Source organism: Oryzias latipes, chromosome 4 (assembly GCF_002234675.1).
Source record: "Oryzias latipes chromosome 4, ASM223467v1".
Classification (NCBI taxonomy): Eukaryota; Metazoa; Chordata; class Actinopteri; order Beloniformes; family Adrianichthyidae; genus Oryzias; species Oryzias latipes.
The window spans coordinates 4,203,468-4,228,291 of NC_019862.2; the positions used below are offsets into that span (position 1 = coordinate 4,203,468).

At 40.5% G+C, this 24,824-nt stretch overlaps 1 protein-coding gene across 4 annotated transcripts in view; it reads right to left on the reverse strand.

The window, feature by feature from the left end:
• Positions 1–20,439, reverse strand: part of farp2 (FERM, ARH/RhoGEF and pleckstrin domain protein 2) — a 41,026-nt gene extending 20,587 nt beyond the window's left edge. For all 4 annotated transcript variants that reach the window (XM_011473774.3, XM_011473773.3, XM_011473772.3 and 1 more), the window contains exons 1-7: positions 20,341–20,439; positions 19,500–19,722; positions 2,565–2,669; positions 1,734–1,776; positions 1,572–1,650; positions 1,342–1,439; positions 613–727 (exon numbers count right to left, since the gene is read on the reverse strand). In XM_011473774.3, coding sequence (XP_011472076.1) covers positions 613–727; positions 1,342–1,439; positions 1,572–1,650; positions 1,734–1,776; positions 2,565–2,669; positions 19,500–19,700 — 641 coding nt within the window. In that variant the 5' untranslated portion in view covers positions 19,701–19,722; positions 20,341–20,439. The remainder of the gene's footprint in view (positions 1–612; positions 728–1,341; positions 1,440–1,571; positions 1,651–1,733; positions 1,777–2,564; positions 2,670–19,499; positions 19,723–20,340) is intronic.
• Positions 20,440–24,824: the final 4,385 nt, after the last annotated feature.

Sequence of the window (24,824 nt, forward strand, 5' to 3'; positions counted from 1 at the left end):
CTCAGATAATCCTAGCTACTGTGAGTCAACAAACGCACCGTTATGATGTTAGCTCGAAAACACAGCCGGGTAGAATAGATTCACAGGGGGGGGTAGGACAGATTTACAGGGGGGGGGGGGGGGGGGGGGGGGGGTAGGACAGATTCACAGGGGGGGGGAGGACAGATTCGCAGGGGGGGGGGGGGGGGGGGATTCACGGGGGGGTTAGAATAGATTCACAGGGGCGTAGGACAGATTCACGGGGGTTAGGACAGATTCCCAGGGAGGTAGGACCGATTCACGGGGGGTTAAGACCAATTCACACAGGGAGTGATCCATATTCACGGGGGGGTTAGGACTGATTCACGTGGGGGGGAGTGGAACAGTGAGCTTTGTTCCTGAGTCAAAGTGAAAACTGTTCATGGATTGGACGTGGAAAATGTCCAAATGGACGTCCACAGTGAGATTTTAGGTCAGTACGTTCAGGCCTAAAGTCCTTCCTAAATACATTATACACTGTTGTTACAGCGCTGCAGGTAGAATTAAATCAGAATAACAAGGCTGTCCAATAATGGAATATTGCATTTTAGATGGCAAAAATACATGATAACACAATCCAGAGCGGTAACTTACAGATGCCTGCGGTGCAGCTCCATGATTATCTCTTGCACTTTGTCTTGGTACGGCAGCAGGCTGTTTGCCTTCAGGAAGTCCCTGTCGGCGACATCATCATAGTCGCCGATCTCCGCTGTCATTTAGATAAGAGCAGGACATCAGCCGAGCAGCACCAGAGCAAACATTTACAAAAAGCCTGCATTCAGATACACACTGTCCACATCAGCATTTTCACTGAAGTCCTTCGCTACATCGCAGTTCAACTTCCACAGTTTTGCTGATTTTTTTCAGTGTAGTTTGAATGCTTTTTATTTTTATTTTAATTAAAGCGCATTGTGGTCTGCATCCTGATTGGCTGGAGATCATTATCAATCCATCCCCCTCTCTGCCTGTCTGCAGTACAGAATGTGCTTAGCAGATTTGTGGTTTCCTTTTCTACTACTGGACGTATTTTCATATCAAGGTTTAACTATGAGAGTTTAAAACAAGAGAAAAAAAGTGTGACAAAAGTCTACAAAGAGTGTAGTGAGGAGTTTTACAGCCTCAAAACATCTGCAATTATTGTTTAAAAAAAAAGTGGACTACTTTACAGATTTTGTTTATTTTGGGTTATTTTTACAATGCAACTCCCGTGATAAGCAAGGCAACACTACATAATTAGTTGTTCAAAGTGCAATATCTGATCAAGATGATGAAATAAAAGTGACTTGGAACTATTGAATTTAAAGAACCACAGCTAAAACCTACATTGAACCAGATGAGAAGCGAGCAGCGCTCCTGTATTTTCGGAGCAGATCAGCCTGCCCTCCATCAGATCTCTTTTCATCTGCAGAGAGAACAAGTACCTGCAGAGGAAGAAAGAACGTCAGTTCATGTTCTGGGCTAACTGCAACATTTCCAATTTAAAAAAAAAGATGGTGTTTGTTTTGCGAAGACACCGAAAAATTAATCTGAGATGCGAAATGGCAGGAGCTGACCGGGTGTACTCTTCCTGGAGCTGGCCGGGGTCGGGGGGGAAGAACTTCACGGACAGTCGGAACAGCGTGTTTGCCGGCTCTGGAAAAGCATGAAAACACGCCATCAGAGCGCATTCATTCTTTGCTCAGGTGGAATGCGGACTCATCTTTTAGCCAACTTACTTCGGACTTGTTTAGCTATGGGCTTGGTGGGTTCCAGCCAAACCTGAAGGGAGACATTTTTTCCACTTTTACAAGCTTTAAAACGTCTCTTTTAAAGTGAAATTTATGAAAAGGGTTAGAAAAAACCAGAAGAGCAGTGATGTGTGCACGCACACACACTCCTCCAAAGCCTCGCCTCCTTGCTCTATTTCTGTACATCTGGGCCGAATTGTTTGCAGGAATGTGCAACATTCAGATTGACGTGATAAGGAACTGCAATCAGGTGATATTTTCACCATGAAAAAGTTATTCTTCTCTGTTAAAAGCCACATTTAATTATGTGTGTGTGCCATGGAAACTATGAAAAGTAAAGATAAACGTTCATGTGACAGGTAAATCAAATGACGGAAACCTAATCCAATAGATGTTAAACCATTCTGAGAAGACAAAGAACAAGCAGGCTCATGCGGTTGAAAATTGGAGTGAAAAGGTCAGGAAAATGGGTTTTAAAGCAGCCGTCTCTGAAGGAGATATATGGTGGCTTTCATAGCTCTCGTGTTGGTTTATAGAAGCTCCAAAGTGGTATTGCATTTCACTTATGTTTATGGAGGAACAAAACATTGGAAAAACTGACAGCGGAGTGCAGGCACTTATGCCAGACATGTTAAAAATAATCCAAGGCCCTCATATCAAGTGAAAACAATCCTTTTTCCCCATTTTATGTGCTGTGAAGAGACATAAATGGTTTGAAAATGAATGTTTTCTCTTTACTGAATCATCATGATGCAACCTTTGAGGTAAAAGCTGAAGTTGGGGGGCGCTTGCTTTGGTCACAGCTGCTGGTGTACATACCCACATCATCTGCATGTTCTGAAACTCCAGGCCAAAGTAATCGCTTTCCATGAGGTTGCCTCTGAGGAAAACCTTCGTGAGGAGAGTCTGTCCAAAGGCTTTTGGCTGAAAAGGAGAGGAACAAGAAAAAAAAGATGATTCTTTTCATCTTTATCAACACAGATATTCTTTAAAGTCCTGCATCCTAGGAGTCTATAAACTATTTTGGGCTTGGACAGAGAGGATGAGAAGTGCAGGCGATCCACGGATCCTCATCAGCAGCAAATCTGCTCAGATTAAGGGGAGGAATACAACGCTGAAGTTTAAATTTAACACAGGATAAATAGTGTGGTGCAGTGTCTGCAAGTGATCCATGTTTTACAGCGCTGTATGCCATCTATAGACTCTCACTGTCTGAGAAACTGCAAAGACGCTTCCCACTGCGTTTTTAAGTTTTCTGGTCCTGAATTCCCAGGCAGGAAATGTGCAGAAGTTTACCTTCTCATTGCTCTGGGGTTTGTTTTCCCTAAATGAAGAACTAATCACCATGTACTGAGAGCACTCTGCACTTGAGGTTTGGAATCTCAGCCTGGGACTGTTGGAGAAAATTATAGCCCAAACATCTGGTTGTAATGTCAAATAGTATTTTTAAAAGCCTTATAAAAAGAACTGCTTTGTGTCGGCTAAAGTAAAACACGGCAGCTCCGTGAGGGCCAAGCCATTCTACGGAAAGGAATCGTTTCATTTCTCAGACACGGTCACGTGTTTTGCGTTACAGGATGCACAGGATCCAGGATGTAACAAAACATCCAGAAATGTATATTTCAGCTAGAGAATTATTCCACAAACTCACATAAGTGGAAAACCATATGCAGCCAGGGGCCAAATGCTGAGTAGAAGCCAAACACAAAATCCAGACAACATCAGAGTTTTCTCAATCGATCAGCGGCTGAATCCAGAAAATATTTGGAGGCATTTTCTCTGTTTGGCTGCCAGTTTAACAAAAATGGATTGTAATTTTTCACAGAGCTTGAGACAGATGGAGCATTCCCATCTAACCCACTGTTATACATCAGCAGTTGTCATTTGTACTCAACGACAAACTTAGGAAGAGCAGTGATAGAGGCCAACACCAGATATTTGTCCTTTCATTTCACAGTCAAGCTGCTACAGAAAGTCACTTTTTTTGGACATACTTTACTACAAGTTCTCCTTTTATGCAACAAATATGGCGACAGCTACTACAGCAGTAGACAGATTCCACTATACTGTAGATTTGACCCTTTTTTTCTGCACAAGCCAATTATGAGCCATTATCATGATGACAGTTCCTCGCTTCATGTTATGCTTAAGCTGCGTTCACAGAGAAAAATGACATGACAATTTTCAAGTCACTAATGGTTAGTGACTTGAAAATTATGTTGACTTTCGCTTGAGTATTTAGAAAAATAATTTGCATAATTTGGAATGCACTGTACACCAATGAAAGGCAAAGTAAAGCTGCGTTCGTAGCAACACGATTTGCACATCAAATTCGCCAAAAGTATTTCAGCTCATTATTACATGGAAGCAATGACTGTATATTTGTAAATCTCATTTAAAATGAATAGAAGTCCCGGATGATTTTAAAAGATCACATTTATTTATTTTACTGAGCTCTACAAAAGCATCTGGAATCATTGTGTTTGGTGTGAGTGCAGCTAAAGAATATTATCAACACAATCATCAGAAAATACCTGGTCTTGACTAATCATTTTAACCAAAATAAATTCTGTTCGGAGGCTCTTTAATGCACAATTTAGACCACAAAACCCTGAATTTATCATTATAGATTGTTAAAATGGATTTCAAATGAGTAAAATAGTAACAAAAGCAGGTGTTCGTACACCACAAAGTAAGAATCTATAGACAACACAAGTAGGGGGGGGGGGGGTTATGATTCCAAAAATAGGTCAGAAGCTATTGATAGAGAAACCTAAATGTATTTTAGCATCTCATTTAAGCCATTTTGACCCCTGAACAATATTCGCAGGCAACATTTTTCCAGCCAGGCCTTTATTCTTTTGACACATGCATGTCAGAGGAGACTTTGTAAATGAACATGTCTAGTTAGTAAGACCTCCGGATGCGTTTCCTCTGAATTGACAAAGGACTTGCTGATCACAGGGCTTTCTCAACAGGCAGCTCACTGCATGTTCTCAGAAAAAAAGTCAACAGTAAAGTCGTCCCTCATCCATGTGCTCATTTTCTTAGTCTCCGAAACATCAGAGGAGCCTTAAAGGGTTCAGCGGGCTGCCTTTAGTTCATATGGAAGGTGTGGTTTCTTCCCTCTGGGATGAAGGAAGAAGTCCGCTTCATTTGGTCCGGATCAAGTCTTGAACCTTGCGTTTGGTCTGTATTCAGACAGCCGTAAAGGGGACAATGCTGTTTCGCACTAAAGCTTGTAAACAAAACCACATGACTACTAAAGATTGCTTTACTCAATGTCAGGAACTATGAGGGCGGGGCAAAGCAATCAGAAGCAGAATTTATTGAAGTTCTGCACTTTGCAGTCCTTGTCTGAACAGTTCACTGATTACAACTTTATATTTCACTGACCAATTTTAAATGTCTGTATCAACATCAGACTTAACCTTTTTTTACTTGCTTCTTTGTTCCGGCGGAGTCGAGCTGCAGGGCGATTACTGACAAGAGGACAGCTAAGAAGGTACACTGATAAGTGTTCATGACATAATGTCAGGACAACAGTGAGAAGCAATGTAAATCACATTAACCCTTGTGCTATCTTAGATGACCCCACCCTTACATTGATGTGTTCTCCCTACCATGACAAAGGTGGATAAAGGTGGAAAGATTTCATGTAATCCATGGACACCAGTGAAGATCACAAATCATTGAAGAAAAAAGGTTCAGAGCACTGTCTAGTGGGTCTAGATGACCCAACTCCCAATGTTAAAGTGCCTAGGATAGCACAAGGGTTAAAAGTAGTTTAAGTTTCATTCAACCGACCACATTTCAAGGAGTTGCTGTCTCATCATTGTGGTGATACAGGATTGTTTTGAGAGAATTCTGTTAAGGAACTACAAGGTAGTTTTTAGGATGACGTCACAGCAGCGCCGTGGGTTCATATGGAGGAATCTCAGAGTGAACCGAAGCTCAGTCCGATAGGAAACGAACCTAGACCACCTCCAAAGACGGGCCCCAGAGCGGTTCCTGGTCCCGGACCAGGTTCCGCTTGGCTGTATTCAGACTGAATTTTTTTTCTGGATTATCGTGGAAAACGAACTCTGGTTCACTATACGTGAACCAAATGTGTACGGTCTGAATACACCCTGAGATTTCATATAAGCTTCCACACCTACAAAAACTACATCAAATAGACTAAGGCCATTATTTGGCAAGAACTCGTAAAAAAGAAAAGATTATTGGAAGGAATTTATGGGACAAAAACATCCATCCATCTCCTAGCTCCACATAATCCCTTTTGGGGGTCACAAGGATGCAGGCGCCTCTCCAAGCCATCGTTGGATAAAGGCGGGGTGCATCCTAAATGGTTTGCCAGTGGACATATGTCATCAGTATAAATCTGTATCTAACTAAATTGTGATTCAACCTCTCACTTCACATATTCTGCTTGAAACCCTTGTGCTATCCTAGGCCCTTTGACATTGGGAGTTGGGTCATCTAGACCCACTAGACAGTGCGCTGAACCTTTTTTCTTCATGGATTTGTGATCTTCACTGGTGTCCATGGATTACATGAAATCTTTCCACCTTTATCCACCTTTGTCATGGTAGGGAGAACACGTGAAAGTAAGGGTGGGGTCATCTAAGATAGCACAAGGGTTAAAGGCTTTCATTGTTCAGATCTCTTTCCCTATTTTCTATCAACAGGCTGCAGCCATTCCCATAATTCCTTTTTTCTAGCCACTTAAGCTGGAATTTGCATTTTCCATATTTTCTCTCTACACAACGACAGGGATAATTTTCCCTGCAGGCAGCCCGCCTGCTCAGGTTGCAACATCAGGCTGCCAGAAAATTCAGCAATGAGCAGCCGGAAGAAGAGGTTGTTTGTACCACAATCATGCAGGCATTTTTCTCCCACTGGACTAACTGCAGATGATCCATGAAAGCTACTAACTACATATTTTTGAGTTTCGAGAGCAAAATAATGTATTTATTTCTCTTCTTCTTTTTTTTTTTTACGTTTTACACTCAAAACTGTGAGCACTGCTCTTGGAATAATGGAAACAAAAATATCTCCATAGTAATAAAGACAATATGTGTGCGTAGGACAGCCTGATGTACCAGAACAAGCAAAAAAGCGTTTGATGAAGAAAGCAGCACAGAAAAGACTAATAAGTGTGTTTGTGTTTGACAAAGAAAATTCCAGATAAATAGAAAAACATTATTCTACTTTACATAAAAAAAAATACCCCAGGTCTAATGTCATTAGCGCAGAATTTATCTACAAAATTGACTCATGAACCGCAGATCAGAAGACCAAAACACCTTCTGGTTTTTCATAAACATACATTCAGTAGGAATCCTTAAAAACACATTCTGATGAAAATGTCATTTTTGGTGTTTTTAACTTGTTCTTGTGGTATATTTCCGATGATGGAGGACATATATTAGGAAAATTAAGACTAAAATAGAATTTTCTGTATTCAAATTGTTGTGAATCAGGAGCAGACAAAAATGCAGTTTGAAAAAGCTTTTAATTGGTACAATTGGCAGACCACCAGCTCCCTGCTCCACTCAATTCTGATGCATACACTTGCAGATAAATAGATCCAGGCTCGTCTTTGTTTTCCTCGTCTGAGCTGGAATCTGGATCAGAACTGTACAGATGGATAGTTCTGATGGTGCTTACTATTTTTGTTGCACCCCCTATGTTAGGTTGGGGTTACAAGGGGCTGTAAGCTAGCGGGAGAGCGTGTAACGGATGGATGATGGGAAATTGGGCGGGTATATTCCATGCCAACACAACTCAGAGCTGAATTTCAAACGCATTCTGCAGAAACTACGTCTTAGAAAACGACACAGGTTTTTTTATTTTTGATTAAAAACAAATCATAATTAAATGACCACTGGGAACGCTTTTACAATAGATCAAAGATGATGGGGATTACCCTGCAACAGACAGGCGACCAGTCCAGGGCATCCCTTGCCTACGCCCAAGTGGCCGGGATAGGCTCCAGCAACCCCCGTTACCCCGAAAGGGAAAAACGGTCAAGAAGATGAATGAATGAATGAAAAGATGATGGGAGTGGGTCTTCAAACTAAAATAACCAAAGCAGATTCCACTGAACTACAAGAAGAATAACAGATTGGCCAATTTTTGCCAGTTTTGTTGAGCTGAACTAGTTTTCTTTCTCTGTAGAGGGGTTGAGACAATTTTAGTTGTGAACTGACACCATTTGAATAAACTGAGCTAAATATACCATCTCAAATGTAATGAGAAAAAGCTGAACACAAACGCTCCCGGGCTAAGTTTGGAGTATTTGAATCAATGAGGTGTCAAATGCTTCACAATCAAGTACTTTTATGCGTCTGCAGACGCCTGACAATGGTTGCATAGTAAATAAATGATTTTTGTTTGAAACAAAATATGTTCAAATATATTCTAAAGACGTTAGCGTAAGCTAACAATTATAGACTCCCGAACATGCCAAACTAGCTTTACAGGGAGGATGTTAAGACCAGTCCGTTGCTTCAAAAGCATCAATCAAACAAATGAAGTGAACTCCTTCACCACACTGATGATGAGCAGAGCCATTTATCCCTTAAGGCCTGTTCACACCGGGACGAATTTCGCCGGCGATTTTCGCCGACGTTTAACGCCTCGTGACTAAACAAAGGGCACCAACGAGAGTGTGCACACCGACGCGAAAAAACGCCACGCATTAAAGCGTCAAAAAAAAAAAAACGCCTCGGGTTCGTTTTTTTTCTTCGACGCGTCGCGTCGAAATCTACTCGACCAATGAGAATGGCGCTTTTGCTCACGTGTCTGGAGCTTCTGAAGTTACAGTAAAACACAACTTGGGGGCGCTCAAACACAAAACTGCCTTGCTGAGCACACATACCAGCGAAGAAGATAGACGCCAAGTAGCGTCTACACAGCCGCGAAGCAATAATGACGGACATTCTAAAATATCCCCGAACCAAGCACCAGTTGGAGCTACTGGTGCTTGAAATATTCATGTTTTCTTTGTTTGATTCTGACAAGCGTGTAAATACTTGCTCTCTTCTTCTGAGTGAAAAGCGACTTTAAGAAGCGTAAAGTTGCGCAGCGCCACCTTGTGTACAGGAGTATTTCTGTTTTACATTAAGCGCCATCTAATGTCAGGGAATGAAATTGCATGTTCACTCCACTCATCGTTAGCGAAAATCGCCTGGGTGTGAACACAAAAAACGTGGCGAAAAACGCTGGCGAATAACGCCTGGCGAATATTCGTCCCGGTGTGTACGGGCCTTTAGCCTGAGTGTGAAAGAAACTTAGACTGAATTCACTCCTTCAACTTCAGCCCTGCTTGGAGAATTGGCTAAATAAGAGAAAAATGTTGGGGAACTGGAGGTAATAAAAGACCATGCTGGCTCTGTTCCAAAAGGTTTTTCTTTGTGAATCACCACTGTACCACAACAAACAACCCAACTGAACCCTGAAGGGAAGTGAAACCCAACCAGAGTAGCAGTTGGGAGGAGGTGACGGTTAGGTTCTTATTTGGTTAGAGACAAAGTTCAGCTAAGGGGCTGTACTGGTATACTGCATATATTTTAATTGCTGGCACTGACAGTTAAACACAAGCCTCATGTTCAATCATTTGTCCAGATGTTAGATTTGTGTTTTTTTTATAACTGACATTTTTGTTGTTTCACAGTTTGCCAAAGGAAAACGTCAAACTTATGGCTAGATGTAAACAAAATAAAAAGCAACCAATCAGCATCAATCTTTTTTCACCTTGAGTCAAGAATTGATGTTTAATCCAACAATGAACTGAAGGTTTATGGTTTAAGTTATAACCTAGTTCATCAAAGCAATTCGGGAAGGAGGCAGAGATACTTAACCCAACATACTAGTGCTTTTCTCATTTTTAGTTTAAAAAGTTTGGGTTGAAAAACGTTCATTTTTCAAAGAAAGAAAGCATGATTTGAAAAAAACAGTCTCCAGGACACTTCATGTGGTTTTGCGGCTTCAGAAATCAAAGAAATTCTACGGATATTTCAAATGTTTATCACGTGAGAAATTATCTTTTTTACATGTATTTGTAGCCACATACAGGGCTCTAAATTAACTCTCTAAAGCTACAGGCTAACAACTATTTCTAAAAGCCCAATTTATTTTGGTTAACTTCAGAAGCAGTTTTCCTTTAATTTCAATTATTTTAATTTAATATGAGACAACAAAAACATAATTTCTAAAAAAATTTTTTTAAAAGGAACTGAACAACTTGTACAGTTAACAAAAAATAAATGATCACAGGTTTATTTAGACTTTTTAAATAAAAATAATTTGAATTTAACTTGAGCATATTCACTTAGACCTTCAAGACGAGTCAGGAAAAATAAAAACATGTTTATTGTCTTAACTATTTATTCATCCTCCTCTTCCTCAAACACTTGACACATTCATGTTTCTCATCACAACTTTGACTTCAGATCCGCTGAATTACGATTGTTAAGACCATCGGGAACGATGCTACCGGAAGAGCAGCCGTCGTCTACCAGATGCTAGCATAGATCTGCGCAGCATCAACACAGCAAACGCCAACTTGGATGCTATCGCTAGTGGAAAGACTGACGGTGGAGGCATTCCTCTATGCCAACAACAGGTGGTGCAACCATGCACATCCAACTATTATATCTGTCATATGCTGTAGCTATAGCAACCAGGAACTGTTAGATATCTGTCCGTCCATCCATTTGTCTAACCGAATGTCAAAACCAGTAAGAAAAATAAGACTTTCTGCTGCTTTGATGAAAGCTAATAAAACAAGTCAAAATATTTAAATGTAATCAACAAACCCTGAAATCATTTCACTCACAACCAATAAAGAACAATCTCAGGCGACTTTTAAAGCCAAACACTTGTGAACTCACATCAAAAGCCATGGATTACAAATACATGTAGAGGAATCGGACGACTAACATTTGGTTCCCATTTAAATTAAATGGGAACTTGTGAATGCATGGTGATCTGCAGAACACAGATGCTTTATACCACAGAAATCCTTTTATTTATTTTCAAAACCACACATTTTAGGAATTTGCAATGACTAGATTTACTTGTGTTTTCATCTTTATCGTTTGCAGGCTTTTTGAAACTCTGCCCTTCTTTTGCCATTGAAAACCATCCATTGAGAAGAACGTGCATACGTGTGTTCTGCCTAAAAGCTGGCGGGTAAGTTCCTTTCACCCACATACAGTGTGTGATGTGATGGTGAGATTGCAGTTTGTTCACACCCAGCAGTCTCATCTCCTCTAAGACAGGTCAGTGGGTCAGGCAATCAAACTCCAAAAGCAGCGGAGATTATAAGAAACAGATGTCTCTCTGGGAGACTGGTCCTGTGTTTGTGTGAGTGGACGGAGAACAGAGTGGGAGTCTGAAAAGAAACCAGCTGTGGGGGGGACAACAGTCTTTTACAAAAACCTGGAATGAACCGAGACAAAAAAAAGGGTGAAACCTGGGCTTGGGTGTGTCTTGCGTGGCAGGTTAAGTGTGGTTTAAAACAGCCTGTAAACAGCTCAAATCTCTGTCACAACCTCCTCTTCCCGGCAGGCTGTGTCGGGGCTTTTCCTGGTGCAGTTAGGTCGACCAGGTCTCAACACTAACATCCTTTTCTTGATTAAACACATTTCACAACGGTGGTCAGTGAAGCAGGCATGTCAGAAGACATTCAGTGGATAATCAAGCATCGAACAGTAACTCAGAGAAAACCAACCCGTTAAAGCCCACACCTGTGGACAGCTGGCAGCACATTTGTTTGCCGATAAGCACCGCTTGTGGTAATTGGGATCAGGTGTTTTGCAAAATGCCTTCTGCTCAGATCTGCTCTTTTAAGCCGACGTTGCCTCTTGATAGTTTTTCATCGAGTCTTTCATCGAGTGCAGTGGTGTTGGTGTCAAGGCAGTAGAATAGGGATGTGGATTGTTACTTGGGTGCCAATCCCATTCAATTCACAAATCAAACCATGGCTCCAACCATTTAATCATATATATATATATATATATATATATGATTAAATGGTTGGAGCCATGGTATATATATATATACATATACATATATACCGTAATTTCCGGACTACAAGCCGCTACTTTTTTCCTGCGCTCACAGCCCTGCGGCTTAATCTGTGACGCGGCTATTTTATGGATTTGATTGGCGGCCGCCATGTACGAACATTAGGGCTCGGTGAATGGTTTTGTATGCGCCATCCACCACCAAGCACAAGTCATTTTTTTTAACACACCTCTGAGCAGCCAAACAGCATGGAGGTCACTTCAGGTCTTAGACACTTCAGTCATGGTTCAACAAAAAGAAACACGCATGCCCGGCCGCATCCCAGAGTCCTTTGGTGCCATTAGACCCAACGTGCACTTGATCGCCGCTACAATATGATAAAGCTTTCAAGTTAAAAGCAATCGTTAAAAGCAGCGTGAAAAAATCCCCCATCAGTAAATGGAAATGCCGGTCAGCTGCGTGACGGAGAGAACAGCGCATGCTCAGAAGTGTATTTACCTCTGAGTCATAGTGACTCGGCTGGCTGCACGTAAATATGTGTGAATAACATCAGCCTTTATTTTGTCGGGACACGACTGGAAACACAAATCCATTTGGTCGTTTTTACGGTTTTTGACTGAGCGGAATTTTGCATTGAAAAGCTCACAGCCGCCATGTGAGCTTTTCGGATAGGAAGGGGAGACAAGGAGCCCGCTTGGCGAGCGCGGAGCGCAGAGGCGTCCGGGGAGCAACAAGTGTTTGTTGTGAAAGGAAGCTTCTGACGAACGCGCCGCGCTGAGGCGCGCGTATCGCGCTGAGGCGCGCGCTATTTTACTGATGTTTTTTAACCAGCCCCGTTAGTACCATAATGCTGCCGCGACACAAGTGGAAGGAGAGCTGTTCCTTTTCACCCCTCCATGCACTGCTGCTCCTTGCTCATTCTTAAACACGAACAACAGTGTGGCGAGCCGGGCGTTGGCCCCGCCTTTAGCCCCTAAGACTCATGGGAAATGGGGGATCGCGGATGTAAATTTCCTCATCATAACTGAGGGATGTAATGTTGATTATATGGTTACTGTTAGTAATTTTATGTATGATACCTAGTTTGTCAATAAGTTAAAAAAAATTAAAAAAAAATCAAATAAAAAAACCCATAACTGAGGAACTTGTGAACAGAATAGAGCTCCATGCTGTTTCAGATGTGGGTGAAATTTGATACATGAGCTTGAGACATGGCCAGTACCTGCCCACAGTGTGGTAATGAGCCATGCACACTCTGGTAGTCAGGACGCGCTTTGTCGAGGCAGCGGCTTGTATACTGATGCGGCTTGTGTATGTACAAAAACATTTGAGCACGTTAAAATAGGTGGGTGCGGCTTGTAATCGGGTGCGCTTTATAACCCGGAATTTACGGTATATATATATATATATATCTGAATGGTTGCTATTTGTATGCCTTTGTATGTCTGCATGTATGAATTACACAATAATTTGTGTTCAACCGCCATCGTGTAAACTTCAATACTGATCTCCTGTTCCAAATATACAAGACATAACCCAACAAAGATTTTGAACGGAAGAAGTTATCACTTCAAACCATGGGACACTTAAAAAGCTTTTTCAGTCAACTTCCTGGTTAACTTCAGCAGTAAACAGCTTGTATACGTCACTGTTGCTTTGGATCATTTTACAACAAATCCTAAAAATGTTCTCCACAGACTTTCAATCCTGAAAGTCTATTTAACTACAAATCCAGTAGATCGATGACAAGAAGATAGTAAATGGACAACAGTGTTTCCAACAGACAAGTTTTATATTTACAGGAAACTGATCACAAGATTTTCACAACATTGCAAAATTCATAGTTATTTTTTTATTTTGTTTTTATATGCCATTTATTTATTCAAAGCCATTTATTTTTTTATACTAAAAGATTTTCATCATTTTCATAACTGATTTCAGCAAACTGAACTTCAGTATGACCCCCCCACCCCCCATCTATGAAAAACTATCAATAGCTTTACTTTGAAAATGGGAATCTTCATCAACGCATTACTCTGAAGTTTTATTTACGTCTGGTGACCGTAGCGCATTCGGTTTGTTTGGATTAATCCAACATTATTCTGCATTTTAGAGCGATAAATACCTAGTCTGAAGTGTATCTTTACTACACTGCATTAGATTTATAAAGATCGCAAATCAGCAGTCTCGGTTGTCGCAAATATTTATATTTGCGTTTTCGGGAACACATTGCAAATATTCAAATAGTGTTAGAGCTCTACTGCAGGACATATTGTTCCTCCAAGAAGCTGGGTTCTCCATGCACACACTGCTGCTGCCCTGCAGAGCAGCTTTTGTTGGATCAGGGGGAGAGAAAAAACAAAGTCTCTGTAGTGTGAAAAGAGCTTTGAGAAGACAACATGGCACAGTGGTTTCCATGCATTTGTGGAGCACTTCCACCCATCTTTGTGAGAGCAGAACTTGCGCTCTAAAGTCAGATTCACACCCAAGTGTTGCTCTCACACACAGAAGTATCTGAATGCAATTTGTGCAAGAAGACACCAGCTGAAATTCCTGCTTCGTGTCCCTTCCCCCACCTCCCCAGCTCAGACTTTACTCCGGCCATGCCCTGCTCTCCCCCCGAGCCGCTCTTTTAACACCATAAACTGTCCCCTCTCTCTTCTTGCCCCCTTCCTTTCTGCCCACTTTGTTGTCAAACTTGGTATTTATGTGCTTGTTTGCCGACACTGAAGCACAGCCTGGCCCTGCTCCCTCCCACACCGCTAGGTTTCACAACCCACCCTCAGATGCTTTTTTGTCGAGTTTGGAGATGGAAGTTAAGGCCGAACAGCAGGCACAAAAGGAGGCAGTGTTCCCCTGCCCTGACGGGCCTTCCACCCCTGTCTAGAAACCACAGGCCTGAGCTTTTCTCCTGTGCTGGCTGCAGGGGGAGAAGAGCCATGCCAGCAAATGTCTGCTAAACATGAGCACTTCCAGGTAACCGTGTTGCAGATGAAGGAAAACAGATCAAAGTCCATGCTCTGATCTCATAAGCCTGACTCAGCTTCAAGCTTAAAAAAAATACATGATCTGATCAAAGAAATGGACGGTTTATAGAAAATCAGACTGAAACTGTTAGGAAAAGACAAGGTTCAAGAAAGAAAACCTTAGAAAAATAGAAAACAGGGTAAGTGTCTGAGAGCAGAAAAGTTCCAAAGTAAAAGCACAGATGATGCAGCGGGATGTGAAGATAGATATGTAGGGTGTGTAATATAGACCAGAGTTAGAAATAAGGGGGGAAAAAATGGCAAGTAATATTTGGTTGTCCTCCCCATTTTTGGTTGTCCTTTGATACCAATATTCAACAGCAACGAAACCTACTCAGATGTCAGTACTTACATCTTTATTTCTTCTATACATCTAATATCAACTGCCTCTTATGATGGACATTTAAAAAACTCTTTAAATATTAAAAACAAACATTTTACTAAATATTGAAGCATCTGGTTACACAAAGTATTGCCATGTAAATCAAATACTGTTACGGTCAAATGAAAATACTTTATCTTACCCTATAATATATCAGAAAATTGATTACATTAACCAACACTGTAACCTAATGAGTATTTTTTAGAACACTTGTCTGGACTGGGACTAGTACAGCATTCCAAATATAAAATAATATTTATATGTGATGAAAAGTTATAATATGATATAACATCTATTTCAAATAAACACACGTGTAAATGATACCATGTTTACATTGTGTGCTGCAGCAGCAGTAAAGACTAATATCCCTGATCTTTTAAACAAGACATGCAGGTGCAATGTTGTTATTTTGCAATGTCTTCGGGCGTACTCGGTTCATTCGGAAGTCACGAGACATCGTTCGTGTACACTCGGTTTTATCTTAAGAAGTCGGGCGTCAGTTTCCCAAAAACTTTGAAAAATAGTCGAAAAATACCAAAATGTTGAATAAAAGACCAGGTTGTCACACGGACAACCATCAGGTTCATTTTTGGTTGTCCTCTGTGAAATCTGGTTGTCTCGGAAAACAGGATAACCGCATATTTCGAACGCTGTAGACTGTTCAGCAGCAGCGGACCGGAACCTGGTCCATGGGAGAGTTAGTATCAAACTGTGGAGGACAAAAACATCATCTACATTTTTCTGTTTTTCTTATGATCTGAACCTGAAGGACGTTTTTCTTCGGAAAACTACTGGATTCCCTCAACTCATACCTGTGGCATGTCAAGTCGCTCGGTCACGTGTCAAAAATACGTCTACCATTTTCTTGAAGCGGCTGCGCCGACCGCCAAGCTAGCAAAGTTCATAATATTTCTGAAGAAAAGAGCCAGTGACGAAACAGAAGAGCCTTTGACTAGAAAATAAGAGAAAGCCACATTTACCAAACAAGAACCAGTAGTCTTTACTCCAAATATGGATTTATTGAGGCAGCTATTCCCACAGACCATAACAATGATGCATAATATTCAGCAAACGGCTGTCTGATGTTTCGAGGATGCTGCTAATAAAGTTGCTCAAAAAGAGGATTCAAGTTTATGATTATATTCAAAAAATAATAGTTTTAGTGACCATATTGCAAAAGTATCTGTCGCACCTTAAAAGATGGATGAGGCTGAAGTTGGCGTCCAATTTTTTAGCTTCCACTTTGAAGGTTATGAGTTAAGAAAAAATCTGCATCACATTTTAGTAGTTCCTACACGAAATCTAGTAAACAAATACAAACAAATTGTCTGACTTTAAACCGCTCTGTGACCTGAAATCAAAGGTTGGGGACCACTGTTGTACAAGACAAAGGGGCCAAGCAACTCGCCCATCAAGGCCATTGCAAATGTTCAACGCTGCAATGATACGCATTTATTTGCATACTGCAGAAAAAAGGCTTCAGTTAGACCGCTTCATTTGCTTCTCTTTAGACTGTGGTCAACTAGAAATACAACAGTGGAGTTTAACAGAAATGACACACAAAACCCGCTAATGAATATGGTCATATGGTCCCTTCATACATAAAGATAAATGCTTTTCTCTCAAGTCTCTTCAGAATGAATGAATATGACGTACAGATGGTGAACAACAGACCCTCTCAGAGGGAGAAGACTCACTGCAGTCTGCATGACAACACACAATCCTCATGTATTTCTGTCATCCATCTATCACAGCACCGAGCAGAAATACATCGCTATCACTGAGCACAATGAGGCTCAGCGGAGGCAAACATGACCTAAACCAAAAAAATAGACCAAAAGCATCTAAAAGATCATTTTCTGCCAGTATGACGAGACACAAAGCCAGTGTCAGACAGACACAGAACTTGAACCAGTCACCGTCTATCAACCTGACTTCCAATCAGCATGTGGTGCATTAGATTAAGAAACGTCTGTCTCAGCGGCGCTCCCAAACTGCATCTGCCAGATCAGTTATTGTTGTGGCTACGCAGGGGTTTAGGAAGGTATAAATATGGTCAATTCTAACACAATCAGATGCTTTTGGGTCTAGTAATCACACATCCACATTATCTGACAACTTCAATGGGTGTTAGAAGTATTGTGTTGAGCTGGCTTGAAAACTTTTTCCCCCGGCAGGAAGTGACAGGAAATAACACTTTGATCCAATGGCTTCCTTATTGCTTCCTATTTGCCTGGTGATGCAGCCATATTGTATTTGGCAAGTAGAAAAAAATCAACAATATTGATTTTGTTGTTAAATATCTCTGCAAATACAAATGTATATAAATATTAGTGAGTATATACACAGTGGGACCAAAAAGTATTCGTCAGTCACAGATTCTGCAGTCTAAAAACTGAGATTGGTCTGTTATCGTCATCACACACTTCAACTGTAAGAGACAGAATGTAAAAAAGAATCCATCAATTACATTGGTTGATTTTTTAGAGAATGTATTTGTATAATGGAGCAGAAAATTAGTATTTGGTCACTAACAAAGTTCAATGGATTGAGGTTCAGACACTTTCTAGGCCACTGCAGAACCTTGAAATGCTTTAACATTGACACACCTTGGTTGCTCATTTGTTTGTGTTTGGAATCATTGTCATTCTGAAAGATAAAACCATGTTTTATCCTCAACGCTCAGAGATTTAGGAGGTTTTGGTCCAGAATCTTACCATAAGTGGCTCCATTCATCTTTTTCTTCATAATGATCAGTCATTCTGTCCTCTTTGTGGAAAAGCATGATGTTTCCACCCCTATGCTTCAAAGTGGGTCTGGTGTTCATGGGATTTATTTGGCGTTAGTACCAAAGAGTTTCATTTTGGTTTAATTTGACCACCTAACCTTCTCCAATTCCTCCTCTAAATCATCCAGATGGTCTCTGGAGAACTTTAGACATGTCTGGACATCTGCTGGATTCAACCGGGGAACATTTGGATCTCTGCAGGATCTGAATCCATGATGACATCCTGTATTCCAGCTCTCTTTAGGTCATTGACCAGTTCCCCCGTGTAGTTCTGGACTTTTTCCACACCGTTCAAGATAATTTGTTCTCCACCAGGTGAGATCTTGCATGGAGTACCAGGTAGATTGTCAGTGATTGCTCCAACAGTTGATCTCTTCTCTCTAAGCTGTTTGTCTATTGCAGATTGATTTATCCTAGTCTTGTTCAGGTCTACAATCTGGCCGGCCCCTACTATCTATTTATGGTGGAGAGGTAGCAGTCTGACTGTTTAAGGGTGTGGTCAGGTCTATTTTATACATATAACCAGTAACACAACAACAACATTAATAAAGGTAAACAGTGCAGGATAGAAGAGCTTCCTCAAAGAGAGGCAAAAGGTCAGTGAGGAACAGAATTCTTGTTTGTTGAAGATAAATCCTCATTGTCTGCTTCATTATACAAATAAATTATTTAGGAATTGAACAATGTCATTTCCTGGATTCTTTTTTTCCACATTCTGTGTCTGATAATTGAAGGGTTCCTTTGTTGGACATTACGGACCACATTCATCCTTTTAAGTTGGACAACAGGTGACTGCTGAATTGTGCCATACTCTGTATGTGGGTGTGTGGTTGTGTGTACAGCCTTTGTTTATTTTACTAACAAATTTGATAGTAAATGAAGTTTGAACCATCATCTAGGCCTGCACGATAAATCGCAAATTTACCGTTATCGCAATTATCAAACAGTGCAATATGCATATAGCAAAAGACAGCGAAAAAATTGCAATAAATTGATAACTTAAATGTGCTAAAACAATCTTATGGCAGCTTGAAGTATTTAACAAATCAAATAAATTCCTTCACATTGTTGACCAATCGGATGGAGCCTTTTTACGTTAGATGTTCGCCTCCATGTAGACGAGGGTCATTTGGAGTATAATTTAAGTTGCTAATGTTCATGTATCGCAAAGTATATCTTCATCGCAATATTGATCATTAATATGGCATTTTGCAATATCATATATCGTACAGCCCTACCATCATCTGTTACTTTATGTGGTTATTTCCAACAGAATACAAAAGTAGGAAAACAACCACCACCATAGTCCAGCTTAGATTTAGAGCAACGTTAAAGTTCCCTGTTGAGTTCCACGGCTTGTCCTGAATAAGACGCCTTAGTAAGTAGGGATTTCGGCACCAAAGCCAAACGGCAGCTGTCACCAACCCAAGCCGCATGCAAACGGGGTAACCCAGGACTGTCCCAAAGGCCAGGTTTATCCTGAAGGTAATTAAAGAGGGCTAAGGGAAAACCCAACTTACATCGATGTCAAAGAATTCCTGGGAATCGTCCAGGCCCTTCACACGGACCTGCAGGCCTCGACCGGGGCTCTTGCTCCCACTGACCATGTTCCCGCTGAGACTTTGGCCGGCCTCCAGGGTGCTGATTCCGGCGTTAAACTGGGCTCCCAGCCTCGTACCTGGGGTCTGCAGAACTCGATAGGAACCCTCTATTTCCCCCATTAGTCCTTAGAGCTGCTGGCTCCTGCAGGCAGACAGGGACTATACTGTTATTTCAATCAAACAAAAAGACACTTTATTTTGGTGAAGGGAAATTAACGACCAGATTGTGACTGGAATTTTACAATAACAACATCAGGCTCCATATAATGCATTTTGTAATATAATATAATTATGTGTTGACTAAAAGCCATGTGCATGATGATGTGAAAAGTACTTTGAGAACATGAGGTGGAGCTTTAAATACGCTGAGGCATATTTTGTGGAAAAAGGAGCGGCTGTGTGTTAAAATTAAGACTTTTTTTAAAAAAAAAATCTTATTGTAAATAGTTATTTTTTTCTCCTTTGAAACCGCACTAACACTTCTGGTTACATATTTTCACACATTTGTATGACTTTCCAAAGTTTTTAGACGTTAGATTTTAGTTTGACAAATACATCAAAGTAACCGACGTGGGGCATGCGGCGTGCGCGGAGGGGTATCGGTGGAAGTTTATTTTCGTTTCGCGAGGCACCGCTTCACCTCTCGACTCGGTACGTGACTGGCGAGCGGCGAAGACGACCTTTAAGCTCCTCACCAACATGTCTGCCTCTAAATCCTCGCTGTTCAAAAACAAACACGTCCTCTAGAAGTTTAACTTACCGTTTTGCCCAAAATCTGGTACAACGCTAAAACTTTGCGACATCGAGCAGGTCGCCGCTCCGGTCCGTTGTCGACGTCACGCGGAGTGCGCACTCACCCTGCTCTGTGATTGGCTGACAGCAGGCACGTTCGTGCTGCGATTGGTCCCGAGGTGACCACGGACAGCAGTGCTTGAAGAAGAGATGGACCTTCTTTACACACAGATTTAAGTGAAGCATGTTGAAAAACGGTTGTTTCTGCTGAAAGGGACACAAGTTATACATATAAAAAAAACTTTTGACGCACCTTTACGTAAACTTAAATGAACTTTCACTAATTAAAAGATTAATTAATCCAAGTATTTGACTCTGAGCGACACTGTTTCCACCGAGGTATGTTAGACATAAACTGGCCTGTCAGTACATGTTCAGATCTGGAAAGACACCTGTCCGTGTCGACAGACAGGAGTCCGAGCTAGGTCAAGACATTCATGGGGAAAGTGAAGCTCCACTGAGTGGTAACTGAACTAAAATAATCAACGTTTTACAAAGATTGGAAGGCAGACTGCTTTGTAACCTGACGATGGAGCTCCCCCTGCCGGCCGCTCTGCAGAAAACATCCAACTTCCCAGAAAAATTTTGACAAAAACGGTTTGTCTCAAAATAAAAGCACGTGAAATTTGTAAATATGCTTACTTAGATAACTTTTTTTAAAGTACTACATAAAGCAAAACAGAAATGTTTGACCAAGTAAAACCAATTATGAGTATTTTAATCTAATTTATCTCCAACAATCCTTAACAAAAATTAACAGTACACGATAAGTGTACTTTACTAGGTATACTTGAGTATGGTAAGTGTACTAAAGACAATGTACGTGTTGTGTTGAAAGTATACTAACTAAATACTTAAGACCTAAACATTTTGGGTTTAAAATATATAGAAAGTTTACAAAAAGTGAACTTTAGTTTAACTGCTTCACTTTCAGAATGAAATAAGTACACTTGTAGTAGACTTAATTACACTATTTTTTGTTACGGGAATCCTTGGCAAAAAGTAGTACACTTGAAGGTTTTTTTTATGAAGTATAGCTTACCTGATTAAGTCTAGCAAGTATACTGCATACCAAATACATGTAGAAGTATACTAACTGAATACTTTATAGACTAAATCTGAACATTTTAAGTTTGAAATATATAGAAAGTATACAAAACGTAAACTTTAAGTGTCCTGCCTCAATTTTAGTATAGACTGAGTATACTAGTAGTACACTTAAGTAGACTAGTTCTCGCTAAAAGAACCCTAAGCGAAAGTATCACACTTGAAGTTTATTCAAATAAAGCCTAGTTAAATATCAGTTGAGTATAGGAAGTGTACCAGTGACCACAGGTGTTGACAAAATACTTATTCAGACATAAATTAGAACATTTTAATTTTACTGCAGTATAAGTATAGCAAGTGCACTATAGACCATGTGCATGTAGTGCAGGACATAACATTACTGAATTCTTCAGACTAAATTGGCACATTTTATGTTGATGATATAAAAATAGTAGCCTACATAAAAAGTAAACTTCAAGCAAAATCCCTCACTTTTAGCATGGGCTAAGTATACTTGCAGTACACTTAAATAGACTACTTTTTGCTGAAGAAATTCAAGATTGTTTCAACCTAATGTGGGCCACATTTTTCAATAAGGTCAAATATGCACCCAACAGATTAAAGTGAAGAGCTTTCACTGTCGCAAGAACAGGCAGACAGCTGGATCCAATTGCAGCATGTTTATCAGCTCAACTAAAAGTCTACAAAGCTAAATCAGGGTCAGGCAGGCAGAGTTCAACAACAGGCATGAGATCTTCAGATGAGAGACAGGGGTAGATGAGAGACAGGCAAGAGTCAGGGCAGGCAGAAACAGGGTAAAGAGACAGAAGGTCAGGTCCACCTATAACACTATATAACGAAGACACAAAAAGTACTTCACACTGAGTGAGGCTCAGTGCAATGCTTAGGTATGCTGTGGTTGATTGAGTGACTGAGACTCAGGTGTGCAGCATCCAGGAAATGTGCGCTGGGGGTTGCTGGGAGTTTTAGTGTGGCTATAACTCTGAGGACGGCTCCTGCCTGTGACCAGAGGCTCTAACTTCTGACCCTTGTACTCAGCAAGCATTTAATGATTGGATAAAGAAAAACAAAGAAACATCCAGCAGTACTAGACTCTGTGAGAGCATTTCTCTGCTGCAAGGACAGGAAGGAGACAAACAAAAAGTTTTGGAACATCATTTCTGGGACAAAGGAGAGAAAAGAGAGTAAAAACAAAAACGACCTTTGAATTTATGGATGATATAAAAGTACTGTATCCTAAAATGAACTTCATCAATCAAAGTCTTAGGCAGCACGGCTCCACGCTAACTTTAACAAAAAGCTTTACTGAAAGGGGAGGTTTTAAGTTTAGCCTCAAAGACGGTGATTGCGTCTGCATGCTGAACTGAAATAGTCAAGTCCACAAAAGAGGTGGTCGATAGCTGAAGGCTCTGCCCCCTATTAACATCTAAGAAATGTTGGAACTACAAGAAATCCTTCAGACTAAGAAGAAAGTGTTGTGTTTGGAAAATATGGATCTGTGAACTCTTCTTGACATAAGATGGAGGTTTATTATTCAAAGCCATACATGTTTGTAAAAGATTTTGCAATACGTTCATCTTTTTGCTAGGCAGCAAATGGAAAGAAGCAGATTTTACTGAAATAAAATCCTGTCCACCATGTTTCATTGGAACTCTGGCTGCTTTCCGTATGATCTGCTAGGGGTTTTTAGGGAAGTTTAAGAACATCTTAATGGTAAAAAAATCACAATTGGATTATTTTAAAGCAATAAATGCAATGACACCTGAAATCTTAGGGTTTTTCATTATTTATGTCAAGCACTGTCATCCCGGTTGCAGATGGGAGCCTTCTTGAAATAGTTAATGTAAGACTATTTGCCTTCAGTAATTATATTTTTTTACACATGATCACAGATTTCTTAAATCTGATTAACAATTGCTAAGTTTAAATCTTGAAACTGCTTCTAGAGTCTGAAATAGCTCAATAGTGTCAGAAGCAGAGAGGCAGACTTGAGTCAGAAATGCAGAAAACACAAAGCAAAGCTAGTGTGGATTTGTTCGATGTCTCTTGAAGAATCTGAGGGGACCTATTTTGTTTCTGTGACAGGTGGTTTTTGCGTCAGTAACTGTGTTTGTCTTGGATTTGAGCATGAAGCCCTTCAGCCTTGAGTTTGTTTTTAAAGTACAAACTGAAAGCTCTTGACTCTGCTGGCACTGTGCTCATGCTGCAACTTTTCTGAAGTCACTTGGAAAGTTTTGATCAGCTGGCTGCTTAGCAATGTGGTTTCAGTCCTTGAAAACGTCAAACGTCAACGTCTTGAAAACCCTCATAATTTCCCTGACTTCCTTTTGGCTCTGTAGCTGACAACATTTGCTATACTGTATGAAACAGCATGAGAGAACTACTTAAAGTGTTTTACAATTCATCATTTTTAAACTTCAGGAGTCATTCAAAGCTGGTTTCTATCTTTAACTTTTATAAAACCCAAAATTATTGCTATATTTGAGCTGTTTAACTTGTTAGTATTACATGCGAAGCTGAGGAGGAGCCGGCTTAGACAGCTCAGGCATTAATTTGAGCTGCCCAGACGCCTCCCTAGGAAAGTATTTTGGGTATGTCCCATTAGGCAAAGGCCCCAGGGGAAGACCCAAGACGTGCTGGAGGAAGAGTGTCTCTCTGCTGGCCAGGGAGCCCTTTGGAGCCCCCCTCTCTAACAAGGCTGGACGTTTCTGTGAAGTGGAAGGTCAGGGCACCTCTGCTCAGACTGTATGACTTGGCTCCGGATAAGCATTGGAAGATGGTTGGATGATCATGGATGGATGAATTTAGACATATTTATATATTTCTTTATATATAAATATATATACTTTTTTTACTGGATTTTTAGATACAATTATTCTTTACTGAGCAGAAGAAAAGATAAAAATAAGTGATTATCACAAACTGGATTAGTTTCACTGTGTGAAGTAGACCACAGACTGAAAAACAAAGGAAAAGTTGCTCCACCGTCTTTGCTGTGGGACATGGCTGCACAGAAAAACTGGTTACATTTTCAGAGATGTTTTGTGGAAAAAAGTATGTAAAGTAGAAGAAGTTGCACTGGGAAATGAACAAGAGTAAAACTTCAGGCTTCGTTGGCTTTAGGTTTCATTACAAAGGCTTCTCTGCAGCCACAAGTCTTGCAAAACTAAGTGAAAACAGTAAAAAAACAAACAAGAAATTCTTCAGCATTTGAACCATTGACGAATACACGCAGATTTTTTTAAGCTGAAACAATATTCAAAGAAGGTTTGCAGATGATTAAAAACCTTGTGTTTCGTTAGACACATTTTCAGGTTTGTTTGAATCTCGTCTTGTGGGAGAAACACACTTTTTCAGTCTTGGTTTCTTTACTTTTGAATATTT